The 18,940-nt window shown below is 45.7% G+C and overlaps 2 protein-coding genes across 2 annotated transcripts in view; one reads left to right on the forward strand and one right to left on the reverse strand.

Annotated features, from left to right (window-relative positions):
• Nucleotides 1-477: 477 nt before the first annotated feature.
• Nucleotides 478-16,815, forward strand: TTC14 (tetratricopeptide repeat domain 14). The gene is made up of 12 exons (XM_060242570.1): nt 478-691; nt 3,328-3,452; nt 3,893-4,092; nt 7,282-7,366; nt 7,493-7,622; nt 8,454-8,606; nt 9,902-9,973; nt 11,055-11,174; nt 11,272-11,394; nt 12,015-12,132; nt 13,991-14,100; nt 15,885-16,815. The coding sequence occupies exons 1-12, from the start codon at nt 546-548 to the stop codon at nt 16,807-16,809; spliced, it is 2,307 nt and encodes a 768-aa protein (XP_060098553.1). The 5' UTR covers nt 478-545; the 3' UTR covers nt 16,810-16,815.
• Nucleotides 16,816-18,188: 1,373 nt separating this feature from the next.
• The window catches only part of CCDC39 (coiled-coil domain containing 39), a 35,819-nt gene continuing 35,067 nt past the window's right edge, over nt 18,189-18,940 (reverse strand). Inside the window, exon 19 of the mRNA XM_060242571.1 lies at nt 18,189-18,573. Within this exon, the coding sequence (XP_060098554.1) occupies nt 18,432-18,573 (142 nt within the window). The 3' untranslated portion in view covers nt 18,189-18,431. The remainder of the gene's footprint in view (nt 18,574-18,940) is intronic.

The following is an 18,940-nucleotide window of genomic DNA, read 5'->3' on the forward strand; positions in this document are numbered from 1 at the left end:
GGCTGCCCACCTGAAGTTACAGTGCAACAACCTTGAATCTTGTGCGGCTGTTCAGACAACGAAAAGGGGTAGTTATCAGCGCTACATATAGCTTGGGGGCATGAGTTAACATAGTGCAACGTTAGAATCAGTGACAAAATAGTGAAAATAGAAAATTGAAAGAATAACACTTTGGCCTGGATAGTATCAGTTGTGTGGGAAAACAGCAAAAAGAACTGGAGAATGATGGTGAAAAGGGCAGTAAATGTGCAGCCTGTTAATTGCTCTATTCGTCCTCAAGACTAGTTGGGAGACTAACAAGATTTTCACCTTATAGCCTTTCGAGAGTTCAAGCCCTCCTCACCAAACCCCCCATAGGACTTTCCACGTCGCTTCCGATGCAAGTCTCACTGGGTCGAGGAAGGCTAGAGCGGCTGCTTCGCTCTTACCGGAAGCTCTAGCGCCACGTCAGTTTCTCCCCCTCGATGGGAAGGATGCATTTCCGGGTCGGGCCAGCAGCAGCAGCGCCGTATGTGTGAGGGAAGGCGTCGCCGCTGCGGGCGGCGATGGAGCGGGACTTGCTCCGCCAGGCGCTCGGCTTCCACGGGCCCACGCTCCTGCCCCTCCTGCGGACCGAGCAGCACGACAACCCCGATTTCCGCGGCCTCCTGCCGCCCGGGGGGGCCGCTCTGGAGACGCTGCCGCCTGCCAGGTGAGGGGAAGCCAGAGGGGTGGGCGGGGCTCGGCGGGGAAGGGGCGGGGCTGCCGGAGGGAGGTGGGGAGCGGGAGCGGTCGGATTGTGCCCCGCAGCCCCTTCGGCGTCGTTTTATGGCGTTGTGAAAGCTTTGAGGGTGTTTGACAAAAACTGTCTCTTGAGCGCGTGTAGAGCGTATTTAGCTCAGGGGTGTCAAACATGCAATTCTATCAGGCCCCCGGGCAACTGGCTGCCATCTGCTTCCTCTCTCTTGCTTCCTTCTGCATAACAGTTTGCTTTGCAAGGCTTGCTCAATCGCATAGAAGCTACAGAGCAAAACCTCTAGTTTCTCCATTGACTGAGGCTCCTCCCTTGGGGAGGGAGGGGGGAGGAGTAGCTTGTTTTTCCAGGCTCTCTCAATCACACAGCAAAGCTACTGAACCATGCCTCCCTGTCTTCTATTGGCTGAGGCTCCCCCCCATCCCCTGAGGAAGGAAAGAGCCACAGCTTTCTTTGCCCAGTTCCCTGGATCCCATGGGAATAATAAAAGAAAGCACCCTTAAGATGAATGAATGCTATTGTTTTAGGCATGTTTTATTTTTTAAAAAAATATATATATATTTAATTGCGTTTGTATATTTTATAAAGTTTATATCTCTGCTACCTAATCTTAAATAGGTACACACATGGCCCAGCCCAACAAGGTCTCATTTATGTCAGATCCTCATAACCCTTATAACAAATGAGTTCGGCACCCCTGGCTGTTCACTGAAGAGCCAAAAACCACACCTCTGGGAATGGGCTCACCAGGTGGCTTTAGTAGGGCTTCTTTTCATTCTGGAAGCAATGCACAATATGTCCCCTGGGTTGCTGACCTCCACCTGGAGATCTGGAGTTACAGGTGGTTTCCAGACTGCAGACCCCTTGAGAAAATAGCTAGTTGAGGGTCAAATCAGTGGCTTTATACATTGTTGTGGGCCCACCCCAACCCTCCCAAAATGTCAAGGTATTTCCCAGCCAGGAGTTGTCAGCTCTAGCCCTTAGAGATTGGCTGGGATGCAAGTAGCTGAGAATCTAGGAGAGGGGCTGTGCCTTGGCTTTGTCTGCCCATTCCGTCGCTGGCATTTCTATTTCTCTGCTTGAGACCCTGGAGAACTGCTGCCAGGTGGTGCAGAGCTTAGGGGTACCAGGTGCCCACTTCTGGAGAGTATTTGCCTGCTGCTGGGTTCTTTCACAGCTGTCCTTCTCTGGAGCCAGTGGGAGGTGGAAATGTGGTGCTAGAGACTTCTATGTCATAGAAACTACAGTATGCCCGAGAGCTTCTAGAGGACCAGCTGATGCATGGACATCTTGTCCAGTGTTTGCCTCAATGCGATGTTGAAACATAGTGCCACTTGACATCTGTTCATTGCCTCACTTCCGGTGGCCCCGTATCTCTAGCCAACCTAAACCCCCTAATGCTGTTTCTGTTTAAGGTGGGTTCTTACTGTGGTCTGTGCTATGCCAAGCGTAATTTCCCATTGTGTGTTGTGTAATGTCATAACCCTGTGTGATGAAAATATGTGAGTAGGATGTGCCTGGAGCTCTAACCTGGATAGCTCAGGCTATCCTGATCTCTTCAGATACTGGAAGCTAAGCAGGGACAGCGCTGGTTAGTTCTTGGAGGGGAGTCAGCCAAGGAAGCCCAGGGTTACTGTGTAGAGACAATGTCAGACGTTTCTTACCCTGAAAATCCTATGGAGTTGCCGTAAGTCAGCTGTGACTTGATGGCAAAAAAGGCTGTGAATCAGACTTAGGAATCAGTCATTTGTTTAAATTATGAGTGCTGATTCACCATAACATTTCAGTTGATTTTGCTCTTGCAGGGAAACTATGTCAGTGTCAATATAAGATTGGTGCCACATTGTCAAGCTTTTATATCCCATAGGTGCTTATCAGGATTCTGAGTACATTAGGGAGTAATTCATGATGTACTTTGTAAGACTTACATCTGAAGAAGCAGATTTCAGTTTTAGTCTCTGCCGATGGAATGAGGCTGAGCACGTTGAATTAAAAGAGCTCATTTAAGCAACAAATGAGAAAAGACAAAAATATGCCTACTTGACAAAGGTATTCCTTACTAGGCATAAAGGAAACCAAGGTCCTATGTCAGAACAGGCATTTGCACATGTCTGAAAGTTGTTTACTTAAGTGTATAAAATGTGAATGTTCCCAGCCATATACTCCAATCCAGCAAGTCCAATCTGCAAACTCAATAATGAGAATGTTGAAGTAAGCATATTGGACCTCTTGACTCTTTCTCTGCCAAGATCCCCTTTATTGCAATAAAGTTCTGTTTCTGGAATCTCTCTCTTGTGTTCTTCATTGGGTGTTGGCACACCAGGCGATCAGCCCTTTTGGGTAATATAAATGAAGAAAATAATAAATAAAACTGAAGATTAGGGGGAGGGCACAAATAAAAGAAAGATGAAGTGTCACGGAAAGAAGAAAGCATAGAAAAGGAGAGAGAATATAGGGGCTGTCAGGAGGAAAGAAAGGGGAAATAATGTAGGGAGGGGGGTACAGGAAAAAATGAAGTAGCCCCCGCAAGTCTTCTTGTAAATTACTAAATCTGATTTACAGCTACAAAATTTCAATTGTATTTACTCTTTCAGGAAAGAAAGAGGAATAGATAATGTTGAAATACAGCACTTCATTGCAAAAAAAGCCGATCTCCTCTTTTCTCATTCTTGGAAAACAAATGTGCCAACGACGACAGAAGCAAATGAAGAAAATGAAGGTGAGGCTTTTATGGGCACAATAAAAAAGTTGCAAGATGTAAATTTCTGTGTGTTCTTCTAGTCTCATATCCTCATCATAAATGTGAGAAGGGCTTGGGAGTGGGGGGCTGTATTCTACTGGCAATGGAAAAAAAATTGAGGGGAAATTAAGAAATAAAAATCTTGTATGACATATATTCTCTCTTAGAAGGACTAGTGCTTTATTGTCATGCTTCTGCAGCCAGTTCAGAATTCTTTTAGATCCAGTGTTCAAAGATTGTTGGTAGAGGTGACTGAATTGCTAAGCAAGGAGCTTTCCTGGCTTTGGGACAGGGTGAGGCATGTCCTGACATCAGGCAAAAATTACTTTGTTAAACAACAAACCATGCTACCACCATATGTTAAAAAGTGGTTATAGAGTATTTCAGTATGGTTCTTTTTGTTTTCCCTTCTTTTGCAGATTATTACGCTACTATGCCGCCTTTGGAGCAGTTTATGGATATTCCTGGCACCGAGAGAAGAGAGCTGTTTTTCCGTGATATTGAACGTGGGGACATAGTGATTGGAAGGATTAGCTCTATTCGAGAGTTTGGTTTTTTCATGGTACTCTTCTGCCTGAGAAGTGGCGTCATTCGAGAGATAGCAGATTTGGAAATCACCGTAAGTCCACAAGGATGACGGTTTGCCTCTTCCAAGACTTTTGGCTCAGCTGTTAGAAAAAAACCACATGCCTTTTCTGCAACAGTTCGCATGTTGCAATGAGAGCCAGTTTGGTGGAGTAGTTAAGCATGTGGACTCTTATGAACATATGAAGCTGCTTTGTACTGAATCAGACCCTCGGTCCATCAAAGTCAGTATTGTGTACTCACACTGGCAGCGGCTCTCCAGGGTCTCAAGCTGAGGTTTTTCACGCCTATTTGCCTGGACCCTTTTTAGTTGGAGATGCCGGGGATTGAACCTAGGACCTTCTGCTTACGAAGCAGATGCTCTACCAGTGAGCCACCGTCCCTCCTGACAATCTGGGAGAACTGGGTTTGATTCCACACTCCTTCACTTACAGCTGCTGGAATGGCCCAGGGTCAGCCATAGCTATCACAGGAGTAGTCCTTGAAAGGGCAGCTTCTGTGAGAGCCCTCTCAGCCCCACCCACCTCACAGGGTGTGTGTTGTGGGGTGAGAAGATATAGGAGATTGTAAGCCGCTCTGAGTCTCTGATTCAGAGAGAAGGGTGGGGTATAAATCTGCAGTCTTCTTCACATTAACTAAGTGGAGCAGGTTTGCTTGGGGAGTGTAGATGTGAGCGGTGGGACAGAGAATAGTTCAGAGTTCTGAAAGATGAGAGGCTATTTTGCTGTCTCAGCAAGACATCTTTTCCTTAATCATAGGTTAACATGAGGGCAGACAGACCTTCTGCTGAACTGTGCTCGGCTTTTAATACTCTGGTAGCCCAGTCTTGAGACACTAGCGCATCGCCATTCTGGTGGGGTGGTTGCACTGTTAGTCTGTATCCTGTGTATAGGATACATATTCTGAATCAGGGAAGTGCTGTGGCTCAGCGGTAGAGTATCTGCTTGGTATGCAGAAGGTCCTGGGTTCAATCCCTGGCATCTCCACTTTAAGAGTTTGGCAGTAGGTGACATGAGGGGAGATCTGCGAGTGTGTTCACTCCTAGTCTGAGCAGCGAGCTGAGGTCTGCCACAGGTGGGGTGGGAACTGATCCTTGTGTGTCAGACCCCATTCAGAAAAGGCTGAAAAACTGTCACACAGCTTCAGTATCCTGCACCGCTAGGCTTTCTGTCAGTCGTGGCCTCTTCTGACACAGCCTTGCCACAACCACTCATCTACGTGTTGATCACAGCTGGTCTGCCCAGCACTGTAGGGGAATAAAAAGGTAAAGGTAGTCCCCTGTGCAAGCACCAGTCGTTTCCGACTCTGGGGTGACATCGCATCATGATGTTTTCACGGCAAACTTTTTACGGGGTGGTTTGCCATTGCCTTCCCCAGTCCTCTACTGTAGGGGAATAGCAAGGGACAATTGCCCCCAAAACTGCCCCTCTCCACCCACACGTGGCATTTGAAGCCCTGACTCAGCAGCTGGCGATCCTCTTATACATCCTCTGAAGATTCTGTTGCAATTTCATGGCAGAGTTAATGAGGAGATAGTTGCCACTAACTCCATTTAAAAGGTCTTTGGGAGACAGAGATAGGGTGAAAAAATGCTTCCCCGGCAAGTGGCTAGACCAGGGGTGGCCAAACTGTGGCTTGGGAGCCACATGTGCCTCTTTCACACATATTGTGTGGCTCTGAAAGCCCCCACCATCCTGTCAGCTGGCTGAAGAAGGCATTTGTCTCTTGAAATCACTTCTCCAAGCCAACCCAGCAGGCAGCTTGGAGAATGCATTTAAAGTTGCTTTCTTTCCACCTCTCCTTCCCCCCATCTATTTGCCTTCCTTCCTCCTTTGTCTTGTGCTGCTTAAACATATGACATTCATGTTGTATGGCTTTCAAACACCTGACATTTATTCTTTGTGGGTCTTATGTTAAGCAAGTTTGGCCACCCTTGCTCTAGAACAAGAGTGGTCAAACTGCAGCTTGGGAGCCATGTGTGGCTCTTTTGCATATATTGTGTGGCTCTCGAACCCCCCACTGCCTCGTCGGCTGTCTTGGAGAAGGCATTTATCTCCTTAAACCACTTCTCCCAGCCAAAACAGCCAGTGGCTTGGAGAATGCATTTAAAGTTGCTTTTTTTCCACCCCTCTCCCACTCCCCCCATCTATTTGCTTTTTTTCCACCTTCCTTCCTGTTTTGCAGCTCTCAAACATCTGACATTCATGTCTTGTGACTCTCAAACATCTGACGTTTATTCTATGTGGCTCTTACGTTCAGTGAGTTTGGCCACCCCTGGGCTAGACTGATGAGTTAACATAACCAGATGGAAGCTCTTAAACTTCTAGAGGTTTGATAGTCCTGGTGACAGCTTATCACACAAAAAGGACATTGCGGAGCTGAAAGAACAGAAGAGAGCAACCCAGATGATTAAGGGGTCGGATCACCTTCTCTGTTGTAATGCCCCATATAGATCTGTGTGCGGCCTCATGTGGAATACTGTGTATGGGTCCAGTCTCTCAAAAAGAACATTGCAGAGCTGGAAAAACTACAGAGGAGGACAACTAAGGGGATTAGGGGGTTGGAGTACCTTCCCTATGAAGAAAGGCTGAAGACTCTGGGACTTTTCAGTTTAGGAAAGAGATGACTAAGGGGGGTATGATAGAGCAGGGGTGGCAAAGCTGTGGCTCAGGAGCCATATGTGACTTTCCCACACATATTATGTGTCCCTGGAAGCCCCCACTGCCCCATTGGCTGTCTTGGAGAAGGCATTTATCTCTTTAAACCTCTCCACGCCAGTATCTTGGAGAATACATTTAATGTTAAAGTTGCTTTCTTTCCGCCTCTCCCTGTGATGGCCACAGACATAGAAGGCTTGAAACGGGGACTAGACAGGGTCTACCAGTGGCTACTAACCATGGTAACTAAAAGGAACCTCCATATTCAGAGGCCATCAACCTCAGAACCCCAGTGCCAGGAGACAACATACAGGGAAGGCCTCAACCTTTGGGTCCTGTTGTTAGACCCTCCCCAGAAGAATTCGTTGGCCACTATGTGAGACAGCATCCTGGACTAGATAGAAACACAGAGCTGGAAGGGGATTCCATAAGTCGTCTTGTCCAAGGCATCCTTGCACAGTTCAAGAAAGTCATAGCTGCTCCCCCAGTGACCCCTGCTCTGTAACCTGATCCAGCAGACTCTTTTTATGAGGGTGGATAACTCTTTTTGTTGTCTTCTATTTTAGGCTCTTTGTCCACTGAGAGATGTGCCTTCCCTTAGCAGCCATGGTGACCCCTTATCATATTATCAAACCGGTGACCTCATCCAAGGTGAATACCTCCCAAGGAGCCTTTCACTCCCTCTCTGCTCAGCATTCTCTTACGCGTTTGCTCTCTGCACGCTTGTTGGGCGATCTGCTTGTTTAAATCCAGCACTGTCGTCCTTTGTTTTAACAGCTGCAATCAAGGATATCGATCGCTACCATGAAAAGCTCACTGTATCGCTGCACAGCTCTGCCCTTTCTCCCAGCCTCGCAAGTACCAAATTGGGAGTAATCAGCTCGGAAGACTTGCCTCTACACTATAGGTATGGCATTGGACTGAGCTGCGTCTTTCTTTTATCAATCCTTTGGTGCGCACTGGGACTGAAGAATAGATAGGGTCGCCTGCTCTGGGTTGGGAAATACCTGGAGATTTGGGAGGTGGAACCTGAGGAGGGCGGGGTTCGGGGAAGGGAGGGGCTTCAGTAGGGTATAATGCCATGGTCGTCTTCTGAACTTGCCATTTTCTCTGTAGTCTGGAAATCAGTTGTAATCCTGGGATTGATTGGTTAAGAGCAAATGCTGGAGGCACCATGATCTAAAAGGGTAATGGTGAGAAGATAAAGGAGACTGCAGTGTCTTAAGTGCAGAAAATGAGAGATTATCCCAAAAATGGCAAGTTGAAAGGAGCAGAAAGAAGGGTCTTTCTCTCTCAAACAGCATCTAGAACATAGACTTGAAGCTAGTCAGATGTCTTATGGCTGTTTGGTGTAGTGGTTAAGTGTGTAGACTCTTATCTGGGACAACCAGGTTTTATTCCCCACTCCTCCAGTTGCAGCTGCTGGAATGACCTTGGGTCAGCCATAGTTCTCACAAGAGTTGTCCTTGAAAGGGCAGCTTCTGGGAGAGCCCTCTCTACCCCACCCGCCCCACAGGGTGTCTCTTGTGGGAGGAGAAGATAAAGGAGATTGTAAGCCGCTCTGAGACTCTGATCCAGAGAGAAGGGCGGGGTATAAATCTGTGGTCTTCTTTTATCAAGGAACCTCTTCATAGCAGCTTGTTGCTTATCCCCTCTTGCTTTCGTTGATACAATGGAGAAAATATTAGAATGGAAGCTGAGAGGAGAATGTTCATAATGGTCGTCTTCCCCCTTCCAGGAGGAGCGTTGAAATAGCCAGTGGTTTGGAAACGTATGAAAGGGTTCTGCATCACTCCTTGGGCTTTGCCAATCCAGCAGTGGTTGAGTTTCTGGTAGGCAAGCTGGGACTTAGTGAATCCAGCCCACCGTCCTTAATGAGAAGACTCCAAAGGTAAGCTAGGAAATCGTCCCTGTCTTCTCTTATGACTGTTATGACTAGTAGAGGGGTGGGGTTCAGTTCCCATTACCTCTAGAAACAAGGGTCTACGATCAGGTCTCTTCCTGATCTTGATTGCTTTTTAAACCGAGCTGCCTCAGCTAACAGCTTTCATACATTGTTATCTTTCTCACCGGCAACTCACTTAAATTGACGATCTTGGCTGACTTAGTGCTGAGCTAGGCCAAATGGAGGGACACACGTGTTCCATGCATGCCCATCATGTTTAAAATGGGAGATTGGGGGCATATTGCTCCTAACAACAAAAAAAAAACAATGCGTGGGTGGGGGTAGCCAGGGCTGTGTGTCAGCATACCCTGAAGTGGGGCCCCCTGCCCCCAGCTCCTTGCTGCCTCCCCCCATTCTTGTGCACCTTCCCCCACCTGCTTACTTGCACTCCACCATGAGAACTTCCAGCTGTAGGCAGTGAGGGTAGCTGGCGCATGCAGAGGGTGGGACGATGCTCAGGGAGGTGGGGGGCATGTGGGGGGACTGATGTTGGGCTTAGGAAGGAGGGGACCGAGCATTTTTTGCCCAGTGCCCCCCAAAACCCGCCTCTGGGTGAGGGGATTTAAACATTGCTCCTTCTTTTCTCACCTCCCTGTAACCAGATGCGTTCAACATCTGTTTTAATAAGCCCCCCCCCCCTAAGCTGCAGAGTCTTGTCAGCAAAAATTCTGTTTTGTGAGCTACTGGCATTAATCTTGTGAGCTAATGGCATAAAAGTTGTAAGCTGCTGCATGCATTTGTGTGCTCTGGGGCCATCCTTCCTGAGCAAAGACAAAAATGCGTGAACTGCAGGCTAAAAAAGCTGTGAGCTAGCTCATACTAACTCAGCTTAGAAGGAACACTGGTTGCCCTATCCTGTCTAGTTTGGCCCATGATCTCATTGAAATAATTGAAATAAATAAATGGGTTTTAAATTGGCCAGCAAGTCTCATGGAATTGGCTGAGGAGAGCCAAGAACCAGTTTATTTTTCTTTCCCACGGTTTGTAATCAGCAAACCACTTGATTTCTTGTTAACTGTGCAGGACTCTTTTGGAGTCTGTTGAATCAGTGTCTATAAATGACAGTGACTACTGGACCTGGAACGTTCTGTTAAATCATGGGGAATCCAAAATGCTCCATGTCTTTCAGATTTATTGTATCTTGTTACTTATGGAATAGAACACCAAATATGTGCCACCCAAATTGTGTGTACTTTGTATCAAATCATCTTTACATGTTTCTTGATTACTCCCCCCCCCAGCAAAAATTTCAATGAAGAGGATTTTGCCCCTGCATTGAGAAAAAGGCAGTCCGCCTCATGGGCCTTAAAATGGTAATTACACTTCATCGTTAATGTGAAAAGTTTGTGTAAGGTTGGGAAGTGCAGGACTATCATTTTTCTCCCTAGTAATAAATGTATGTTGAATGGAGTTGCTGGAAGCTCTGGCCGTAATTTGAGAGAGAAAGGCCTGCTTGGGGTTGGCATGGTTGATCAGGAGCAGAATGAAGGCGCTCACGAAGGGAACAGTCCAGCGTTCTTCAAACTTGGTACTTGGCTCTTAGGAATGTGCGCCAAGTTCACAACACTAGAACATACTTTCCTAGTGTTGTTCATGCATAAAATCTGCTAGATGTACCATGAAGGAATGATGGAAGGTAGAGTTAATGACTACATCATTCTCTTCTTACCTTCCTAGGGGTTGGATCTCATTTAAAACTTCTGTGCGTGGAAACATGATTCCCTCCCCTAGCCCAGCAGCTCCAGATGCTTCTGAAATGCTGTCCCAGGGCGGGTTGAGGCTACCACAGGAGAGGGGAATTGGCACACATGCGGCCTCAATTGCACAGACCTTTTTGAGAGTCAATTTGGTGTAGTCGTTACGAGTGCAGACTCTAACCTGGGAGAACCAGGTTTGATTCCCTGTTCCTCCACATACACCTGCTGAGAGACCTTGGGTCAGCCTCAGTTCTTCTCTCAGAGCTGTTCTCTCAAGAGCAGTTCTCAGTCAGAGCTCTCAGCCCCACCTCCCTCGCAGGGTGTCTGTTGTGGGGAGAGGAAGGGAAGGAGATTGTAAGTTTTTCTGAGACTCCCAAGAGAAGGGAGGGGTATAAATCCAATCTCCTCTTTTCTTCTTGATGGCATCTAAGCCTGTGACTTGAATCACCCTTCACCCCTGCCTTTTTAGACTCTCTGGTGGTAAAGAATTCTGGCCATAATATGCGAGGGTGGTAGACAAGCACTGGAGATGGATTTAGAAGCTGAAGAAAACCGGGATACTATTACCAGTGTCATGTTGTAGCTCTGGCTATGTGTACTGTTGTTCAATCTGAGAATAAATTGATGTGAATTATAATGGCAGCATTGCAGAGTTGTGTTACAATATGTAATGTCTTTCTGCATTGGTTTCTTTCAGTGTAAAAATTGGGGTCGATTATTTTAAAGAGGGCCGTCATGTAGATGCCATGAATGAATACAACAAGGCCTTGGAGATAGACGCACAAAACGTTGAAGCCTTAGTAGCCCGTGGGGCCCTGTAAGTGCCTGGTTTGTAACTGGAAGAGCCTGTTTTTATTTGTCTTATTTCCTGAGGACATGTAATTTTCTCCCATCATGATTTTTCTTTATTCTAGATACGCAACAAAAGGAAGCCTAAATAAGGCAATTAATGATTTTGAAATTGCCTTAGAAAACTGTCCCACCCACAGAAACGCAAGGAAATATCTCTGTCAAACGCTCGTCGAACGGGGAGGCCAGTAAGTGTAATTTTGCATTTTTCATCCACCCCAGAACATTTTTTTTTTGGGGGGGGGGATTAGTTTGGATGGTACAGGCTGGACCGGTCTCATCAAATCTCAAAAGATAATCAGGATAAACCCTGGTCAGTGTTTAGATGGGAGACTACCAAGGAAGTCCTGGGTTGCTAAACAGGGGCAGGCCATGGCCAAACCGCCTCTGAATGCTAGAGTGTCGTGCTAGTGTTTCTTGGTTGCACCAGTAGCAATTGCCCTCAACTTAGTCAGATTGGAAGCCTTTGCTAAGAGTGTGCCCCCTATCTAACACAGGCTGAGACAAAGCTCAGGAGCCACTGGGAGTGATTCTTGCCTCAGCACGGGCTCTGTCCTCTGCCCAAGAATGCAGATGCATTGATGCACTTCGCTCTGTACTGGAGTTGCGCATGGTGGGTGAAGATGTTTTGAATCTAGTAATTAGATAACCTACTGAAGCAAGGAGTCCGTTTTACAAATGAGGAGCCCATCTTACCCTTCCTTAGGCAAGACACTAAAATGTTATTAAGAGCAGTATTTCTTAAGTCTTCTGCAGTTTAACTGTGGAGTCAGAGTGTTGATGTGTGCCATAAAAATCATTTTGCCAGGTTGGAAGAGGAAGATAAGCTGCTAAATGCTGAGAGTTACTACAAGAAGGCTTTAAGCATAGATGAGACCTTTCAAGAAGCTGAGGATGCCTTGCTGAAACTTCATAAGCAGATGCAGGTGATACTTTACTTTCTCCTGGTGGACTGTGATAGACGATGCTAGGAAACAGTACATTAAGAGCCAGCTGTGTGGTGGGTGTTTGGCATGTTTTCCCCTTCCAGTCCTTCCCATATATGCATCCATTTTGGGAAACGCTCCTCTGCTTTGCATGTTGGTGTGTTGCTTCATAACTGCTGGTTGTCAGGGGGCAAGAATTACTCAGAGGGATGTGGGGAGGGGAAGTTGAGCAATTTAACAATCATGATTGCTGAATTCAAGATGGCCAACTCAGGTAGAATCTAGTAAGGTACCTTGCAGGCAGTGTTCCCTCTAAGCTGAGTTAGCGAGAGCTAGCTCATAGATTTTTAGCCTCCAGTTCACACATTTCTGTCTTAGCTCAGGAAGGGTGACCCTCCAGAGCACACTAATTTATGCAGTAGCTCACCACTTTCATGCTAGTCGCTCACAGCTTTCATGCCAGTAGCTCACAAAGAATTTTTGCTCACAAGACTCTGCAGCTCAGAGGGAACGTTGCAAGTTGTAGAATAGGGCCCACATGTTGTGGATCGTTATGGGAACTAAAAAGTGAGGTTGTCCGAGAGCCCATTTGTTTAGAGGTAAGTTTCATTTGAAGTCATTGGAATTTCCAAGTGAGGGTGTTGCAACAGCTGGCATAGATCTTTTGTTACGACAGAAACAGCAAAAAACACTGAAAAGAAGGCCTTTGTTTTTGCCCTGTTTCATCAAGATAGTATAGACTGGAGATCCTGGGTTACTCTTAGAACTGAGAAGTCAAAGTTCCCTACTCAGTTTCCAACTGGGTGGTCAGCAGCTGAATCTGATTTCCCTGCCCCCCAGAATCCTGATCCACTGGATTAGTTAACATGCTTTCAAGTTTTGCTAAGCAAGGTTTCTTCAGTAGTTTTATTTATGGCATTCATGTATGAAAGACACTGAGGGTCACTTTGTACGTGCCTGTACTGTCTCTCCCCCCCCCCCCCCCCCGGTTCTGTGTTGTGACTGTGTGCCGTGCTAAGTGGGATACCGCATCTATTTTTACCGACACATTTCCACATGACATTGCCAGGAAAAAGCATCTTGGAGCATCTTGTTAAAAATAGAGATGGCGGCCCCCTTTTCGCACATTCACCAGGTGCTGGAAGAGCATGAACAGACCTGCTGCAAAGTTGCCTTGAGTTATAGCTGAAAGGGTCAGGTTGTTCTTCCTGTAATACTGATGGTATGTTTTTCTCCAATGCCTTTTCCTCTGAACTGGAACTGTTGCTGCTGTGTCTGACCTCCGGCGCTGCTCATCACCAACAACCCACTGGAATATGATTTCCGTGTGTAAACCCCGCATCAAACTGGGCTGTGGTACGGTTGCCAAATGGTTTGTATTCATACATGGCCCCCTTCCAATTATATTTTGATTTGGATCGCGTTTTTAAAATTCATACATTTCAAACAACGGTGCTTTCCTTGATTCCCCCTCCACTGCTTGGCTTGTTATTTGACATGGGGCAACTGCCCTTGATGCTCCTTCCCCCCCACCCCTTTCAATCTTCCATCCGTGTCCTTTTGGCTGCTGATGTCATTACGTTGGGCTATGGCCTCTTGGTCTTTATTGCTTTCTTCTAAAATGTGGGGTCATACACTGGACGCGCGACCCTTAATGCCATTCTTGCTCATCACCGTGCTTTGCCCTCCATTTACATGCGCTCCTTTTTGTCTCAAACGTCACTTTTGGATACGATGCCCTTGGGGGGTTGGTGGAAACTCTGCACGTTGTGGGGGTGGGGGTGGAATTTTGGCAAAACGGTGGGGTTAACGCTGTGGCTCGTTAATCCAATATTTCTGATGTTGGAATTCAAAAAAGAAATCTTTGGAAATGAGGGAGAAACAAGCCGCTAAAGAAGAGAGGCAGAAGGAGAAGAAAATAGAGACAAGCGTGGAAAAACTGCGTAAGCTCTTAAAAGAAGAAAAAAGGTAACCCCTGTTTCTGTTCTGTATGCCATTCTTGTCTTGAGCCCTCCAAAGCTTTTTCAGACCATCGCTCTTGCATGCCAGTAAGCTGTCTGGTACCGTAAGTATAGTAGGCAATTCACGTTTGTTGCCTCTTTTAAATGTTTGCTGATGTTTAGTTTTTTGTCGCTTTCCTCAAGAGGTTATTTATAAACTGCCTTTAAAACGTATCCTGAATGAAACATGATATCTCATAACTGGAGCCTGATTCTGAGGAAGAGCCTTATGGTTCTGTTGTTAGCAGAGTTGCATCTTCCTAAGCTTGCTCAAAATAGGCACCTTTCATTGTGGCATGGTTCAGATAGATGGAACAAAAAACCATCACTTGTAATTACGTGAATGAGCCAGGGCGGGGGGACTCAAGCATGTGTGCCCTCATTTTGGGGCACCTTACTTACGTGTTGAGATTTATACCCTGTCCTACCCCATGAATGGGCTCAGAGCGTCCTCATATATTTTCCAAGATGTATTAAAATCAGTATAGAAAGGTTAAAAAAAAGGTTAAGGTAGTCCCCTGTGCAAGCACTGAGTTGTTACCAACCCATGGGGTGATGTCACATAATGACATTTTCTTGGCAGACTTCTTATGGGGTGGTTTGCCATTGCCTTCCCCAGTCATCTGCACTCCCCCCCCCCCACCAGCAAGCTGGGTACTCATTTTACCGACCTTGGAAGGGTGGAAGGCTGAATCAACCTTGAGCTGGCTACCTGAACCCAACTTCTGCTGGGATAAAACTCAGGTCGTGAGCCGAGCTTGGACTGCAGTACTGCAGCTTTACGACTCTGTACCATGGGGCTCTACAGTATATAAACTCTTTTTTCCCCCCCTCATCAAGTCTAATAACAGTCCTGTGTTTACTTGGATGCTAGCAAGCTGATAGCTAATATGTGAAACTAGCAAACAGGAATTCTATATTGCAGAAAACCAGAACTCCAGAGGCCCACTTAATACATCTAATGGATATTAGTCCACCCACAACTATACCATTATAAACTGGTTAAATTTTAATGTGCCGCTTCTGTTTTGAACTAAACTATAATAATATTGGGGGTGGAGGGGAGACAAAAATAGTGCAAGATGAACATGAACAAAAGCCATTCCCTGCATTTGGTTATAGTTGAGAGGGAGGATTTAAGGAGTAAAGATACTGGGTGTGGTGGGGTGGGGAGGTTCCAGCTATGAAGGGCAGCAAGAGGGGGAAGGAGTTTTTAGAGGCTGTACATCTCTTATCAGTTTGCCCATAGCATCCGGGAATCTAAAAAGCCATTGCTAAATAAAACCAGTACCTTTTTATGGACTGATTTGAACTGTTATAATGGAAGGAGGTACCTTGTTGGTTTATAGTCTGAACACTCATGCCAGACTCTTGAAATGACAAAGCTCCTATTGGAGATGCCCAGTTGTTAAATTGTATATTAAAAAATGAGACCGTTTTAGTACAGGCAGCTGTATGCAGCAGCTTTTGTTTCCCAGAATATCTGCGTAGCAGGAGTAGGGTATCTCAGTCAGATTTCCAAATATACTTACCCGGACTTAAAAGCTGGCTTGCACTTCACATAATTACATGTTTGAAGCAAAATCTGCTTGAATCCCTTCGCTGTGCCTAAATAAGAGCCTTTTAAAAAAACATAATTGTGCTGTGAAGGTTAAGAAGTTCAAAAGCTTGGCAATCGACTGCAGAGCTTTGCCCAAAATGTTGAAATTTGGATACTGTCGGCAGTGCCTCATGGTTAATTAAAACTTCTAGGTTGAAGAAGAAAAGAAAGAGGTCAACTTCCTCCTCCTCTTCCTGTGATTCTTCATCTGATGAATCCACTTCCTCCTCCTCCTCCTCCTCTTCTGATCACAAAAAGCGCAAGAAAAGGGATCGGAACCGGTCCGAATCCTCGCGCAGCTCTAAACACACACCTAGGAGTTCCTTAAATCAGAGTAGGAAAGACGACTGCTATTCTCCCCCAGCCAATACCTCCGCTTCCTTCCTTAATCAAAAGCACGAAATGGAGAAACTGCTGGAGAAGCAGGACAGGTTAGCTTATCAGAAGCTAGAAGGGAGAGACAGAAACCGGTATCACTGTCTCTTGAGGACTTCCGCTGAGGATGAGGAAGCTTACGGAGGTAGGTCTGAAGATTCCAGGGATTCTTATAGCAGTTCCAAGGCTCAGGCCAATAGTAGCAAAACCGAAAAACAGGGTAAGGTAGACAGAATCCCCTTTGATAGGAGGGATAGCGCTGGTTCCCATCGCAGAAAGTCCGACGACAAGAACAAGGCACACTATTCGGGAAAGTCAGACAAAGATGGGGGGAGGAAGGACCAGTACCGGAAACACAGCCCAAGCCAAACGAGGTATTGCACTTCTCCAGCAGGGTCCGATTACTCCACCAAGTCGGCTGAACATTACAGGCAGTACACCAGCCGCTGGATAAATGAGTCCAGCCAGTACAGCGCCGACAGCAGCAGACCCCAGTTAGCACAGAGCGAGCGAGAGAGAGAACCTAAGAGCAGGGAAAGAGATTATGTCCAAGCCAAAGAGGGAGACGAGGAAGCTGCCCTCAACGGCAGAGAGCAGTCAGGAAGTGGCAGCAGGAAGAACCTGCCTCAGAATCTCCTCAACATATTTAACCAGATAGCTGAGTATGAGCGAGAAAAAGGAAGCAAGCAGAAAAACCAGTGAATTCCTTTTTTAAAAAGTTACGCTGGGTGCAAGGAATAGATATTGTTCAACTTCTGCAATCACTGAAGCCCCTACTGTTCATAGAAAACTAGATTTTTTTTTGTTCTTCCCTCTCCAGTCTGCTTGTTTATGTAGAGAAGGATAAATATGCAAAGACTTTACCATATCTCTCTTAAAAACTGAAATTTCTCATGCTCTTCAAGATCTGAGGTGTGCTGGTGTGAAAGGCTGAAAAATTCTTAGCGGTTACGAAGGCTGCCAGCTGTGCCAGTTGGCATCTGATTTGCACTTTACAGAGGGAATTTTTCCAAAGGCACCAATGACTGTTATTTTGTAATGTTAATATAACCCATAAACTTGAAATGTTTCTAATGAATGTGCCATCACTGTATATAGCTTGTTTACCAGTAAAGTTTTTAAAAACGAACTACTTCCCCCAGGTTTCTTTAATGTTTCTGATTAATTTGCTCTTTTTTTTTTTACATTTGTCTTCCAACCGCCCACCAAGCTCCACGGAGGTTTCTAATGCTTTTGGTGCAGTGAAAGATACTAGCTAAGAGAACTAAAGAGTCAGCAATGGAGAGGAAGTTGAAATGAGTTGAAGGAGGGAGGGGGAAAGGGGGTTTGTTGAGATAGTTAAACAGTGCATTCACACTACACTAAATAACGCGTTTTATATCTGGATTTTTACTGTGTAAGAACAGCAAAAATCCAGATGTAAAACACATTGTTCAGCGTAGTGTGAATGCACCATTACTGAGAGCCAGTTTAGTGTAGTGGTTAAGTGCGTGGACTCTTATCCGGGAGAACTGGGTTTGATTCCCCACTCCTCCAATTGCACCTGATGGAATGGCCTTGGGTCAGCCTTGAAATGGCAGATGCTTTAAGAGCTCTCTCAACCCTAAACTGTGGTTTAATCCCAATTTAAAAATCTTCGTTCGTAGATAAGGAACAGATTGCTGTTTTAGAGATGTTATAAATTGTGGTTTTTAAACCGGGTAGCCTTCAGTCTTGGAGGAACATGCTAAAGAGAGACAGGAGGCAGCTCCAGAGCCTGAGTGTGGAAATTCTGCATTATGTATTCCTTCCCGTCCCTTCATGTTTGGCTTTCTGAGTGCTGCCTTGTTCATAAAATAGATCCAGGTGGGCAGCCATGTTGGTCCGAAGCAACAGAACAAAGTTGGAGTGCGGTAGCACCTTTAAGACCAACAAAGCTTTATTCAGACAAAGTCTGACGAAGTGCGCATGCACACGAAAGCTTACATTTTGAATAAAACGTTGGTCTTAAAGGCGCTGCTGGACTCCAACTTTGTTTTATTTATAAAATATTAGGTTAGCAGGTGACACGGTCGTACAGATATTTAATCTGAACACATAAACAGTCTAAAATTTGCTTTATTCTGCAGCTGCAGTAATTTAGCTTCTCAGCTTTCTCACTTAAAGAGTTTTATTGAACTTTTAGTAAGTTTGCTCAATATAACCTAACAGTAACTTTCACCTACTTAACCTGTGGAGATAAAATGCACTACAGTTTAATGGAAACTTTTCTAAGTAAAGCATACGCACTAACTCCTAATCGCTCAAAACGATATAACACATTCCTTACGATGCAGCCCTGAGCACTACTTGGAGGTCCTGCTGTGAGAGGTGCCGGAGCTGCTTCGGGTCGAAGGGCGCGAAACAATCTCAGAAGCGGAGGGTAAAGTCAAGGAGACAACTTTAAGGTGCTGTTGACTAGAAGATGAGGCGGAACTCTTCGAGGAGCTAGAAGGCAAAAGAAAAAAGAAAAAAGGCAAACAATAATCAGGAAGCTTGAAAGTCACACCAATCTCAGTATGCAACAAAACCCAGTTTTAAAGTACATCAAGGAAAACTGCCGTTCAAACCCAGACAACTCAGCCCTAACTTTGGGCCCTGATTTCAGTCTCTTCAAAATATGAGTTTTCCTGAAATCCACCTATGAAATATCATGTCAATCCCATGAACATACAGAACACATTTCTTCCATTACCCTAGGGGGCATATGCCGATAAACTATAGTCCATTTCTTCAAGGGGAAGGGGTGGTAGCAGTACAGAAAAAGACAAGGGAAAGTGACTACCAAAAGGCAGTGGGGATGACAGGATGTCCT

This window comes from Heteronotia binoei, chromosome 6 (assembly GCF_032191835.1).
Source record: "Heteronotia binoei isolate CCM8104 ecotype False Entrance Well chromosome 6, APGP_CSIRO_Hbin_v1, whole genome shotgun sequence".
Lineage (NCBI taxonomy): Eukaryota > Metazoa > Chordata > Lepidosauria > Squamata > Gekkonidae > Heteronotia > Heteronotia binoei.